The sequence below is a fragment of the Belonocnema kinseyi genome, chromosome 9 (genome assembly GCF_010883055.1).
Source record: "Belonocnema kinseyi isolate 2016_QV_RU_SX_M_011 chromosome 9, B_treatae_v1, whole genome shotgun sequence".
Lineage (NCBI taxonomy): Eukaryota > Metazoa > Arthropoda > Insecta > Hymenoptera > Cynipidae > Belonocnema > Belonocnema kinseyi.
The window spans coordinates 132935460-132937776 of NC_046665.1; the positions used below are offsets into that span (position 1 = coordinate 132935460).

At 29.7% G+C, this 2317-nt stretch overlaps 1 protein-coding gene across 7 annotated transcripts in view; it reads left to right on the forward strand.

Moving 5' to 3' along the window:
* LOC117179861 overlaps positions 1-2317 on the forward strand; it is an 86691-nt gene that overhangs the window by 43312 nt on the left and 41062 nt on the right. For 2 of the 7 annotated variants that reach the window (XM_033372024.1, XM_033372027.1), the window contains one exon: positions 684-1265. The exons of 3 other annotated variants lie outside the window; for them this stretch is intronic. In XM_033372024.1, the coding sequence (XP_033227915.1) occupies positions 684-733 (50 nt within the window). In that variant the 3' untranslated portion in view covers positions 734-1265. 2 more of the 7 variants (XM_033372023.1, XM_033372026.1) reach the window with 1 other exon arrangement.

Genomic DNA, 2317 nt, shown 5'->3' on the forward strand with positions numbered 1-2317 from the left:
TCTCTGCAATATTACTATAAATTACCAAAAAGTTTCATAAATTTCCAGAAATTTATATTAATAATTAAAATTGCATTATGGGTAATTCATGATAAGTTACCATCTTTACCTGGAAAATTACCATGATGGACCAAAAGTTTTCATAAATGTCCGGAAATTTACAGACAATTTAAAATTGAATTTTAGTTTATTCATGGCAAGTTACCATACTCACCTATAAAATTACCAGAAATAACCGAAAATTTCCAGAAATTTATAGACATTTTTAAATTGAATTTTGGGCATTTCATGGTAAGTTATCAGAATTTACGCTCGCTTACAACTCGCACTGAAAACATACACTAGTTGAAAAATTCCTTTTTTTGCGCCTAGGTGCATCATATAATATTATTGACCTGGAAAACCTGGAAAAGAGTTTGAATTCTCTTCCTAAGCATCGCCAGACACCCTAAGTCAATTGAAAGCAAAAAAAGTTAAAATTACATTAAAACTGATAGTTGAGGATGAATGGGCGGAACTCACGATTTCAAGGCTTTGTTTGGGGTGTTAGTTATTAAAAAGGAGTCAAGCTAAGTGACGTCGACTAATTTAAAGAAACTCAGGGGAAGTGCAGTTTAAGCAAACTTATCTTGATAAAACGGTCGCCCGGAAGGTCGTTAAGATCGATCGTTCTTTTTTTGCAGTGACATCCGGTTTTCCGAACATGCTTTCAAGTCTGAAATGCATACAGTGAACAGTCGAAAGCCAGGTATAGAAGAAGATGATAGCATCTGCAATTTCGCTCCTCGTTTCCTTTACCCACATGCGTAACTGCAAAGTAGGCATATCAGCGACAGGACCGTCTTCAACCTTCTTTTGACGCCCTCAGGCATAACGTTCAACTCTGACTGTGAGAAATGGCAAAAAAATGTTAAAAAATGCTAAAAAATTCTAACAAATCACCCACCATTTACATAATGGTTTTCAATTTGCCACATGGTAAAAACAAACAATTTATTTCTAGCTGAGGATGATGGAAATTACATTTTTTGAGGGTGGAAAAGATAAATCAAATTTTATTCTGTCGAGCCAATATTGAGATGTAGATTTGTATGTGTATGATAGTTCAGGTTATTGGCTGTGGCAGATAATTGAGTCGAGATCAACACTATTTAATATTTAACATACAAAAATTAATTATTCATCGGTAACGTAATTGGTTAACGCTCCACTCATGTTTAGTGGTACTCTAGGTTCAAATCCGGGCTGAGGTAGATTTTTTTTCGCTTCTCAAAAAATAATAGAACACTGTTCAATATGTATTATAAAAAATGTATTAGTACTCTGTTCAACAGAAATAAAATAATTGTTTAAATTGAGTTGTATATTTTTTCTTATACATACTTTAATTTGGGTAACAAATAATTTTATGGCGTTTTGAAAATTTGTCTTTTTGGTTTGAAAATGCATTTACTTCGGTAGAAATTTAATCGCTTCTGGAGAAAATGCAACTGGTTGAAAAATAATTTTCTTTGTTTGAGAATTCAAGTTGATGAATCATCGCTTGGTTGAAAATTTAACTACTTATTTTCAGGTTGAAACACTCTACTAAAAATTAATTTTTTTGTTGAAGATTCATAATTTTATATTAAAATTCGTCTCTTTGGTTCTAAATTTTTGCTTGTACAATACTATTTATTTTAACTCAAAATTTATCTATTCTAGTTTAAGATTAATCTTTTCAGTTTAAATTTCATCTCTTTCATTGAAAAATTTAGTTAAAAATTCCAATTTTTAAAAATTGAAAATTCAAGTGCTCAGGTGAAATTTGCACTACTTTGTTGAAAATGATTTTAAAAAAAAGTTTTTAATTTTGTTCAAGGTTCATCTCTTTGATTGAATATTAAATATTTTATTGAAAATTCGTTTCTCTTTTCACTTGAAATGAATTTTTCGAATTATAAATGTACCTTTTTTATTTTTTGTTGAAAATGGATTTTTTTAGTTGATAATTCGTCTTTTTTTTGTAGAGAATTAATATCCCTGATTAGAAATTTCCTTTTTTTTGTTCAAAAATAACTTTTACGTTGAAGAGTAACTACTGTTAAAAATATTTATACTTTTGGGATAAAAAAACCAACAGTTTTACAAAAAATTAGTCTTTTCACTTAAAATTTTAAGAATTTGGTTAGAATTACTTTCGATAGAAAGCAAAAAGCGAAACTCTGGTTCAATGACTCTTCTTCTTTATTCATAATGTGTCCCCTAAGGGTTTACATGACTTCCATTCCTTACAATCTTTCCGTTTACATCTATATATTTTTTACAATCTTATCCT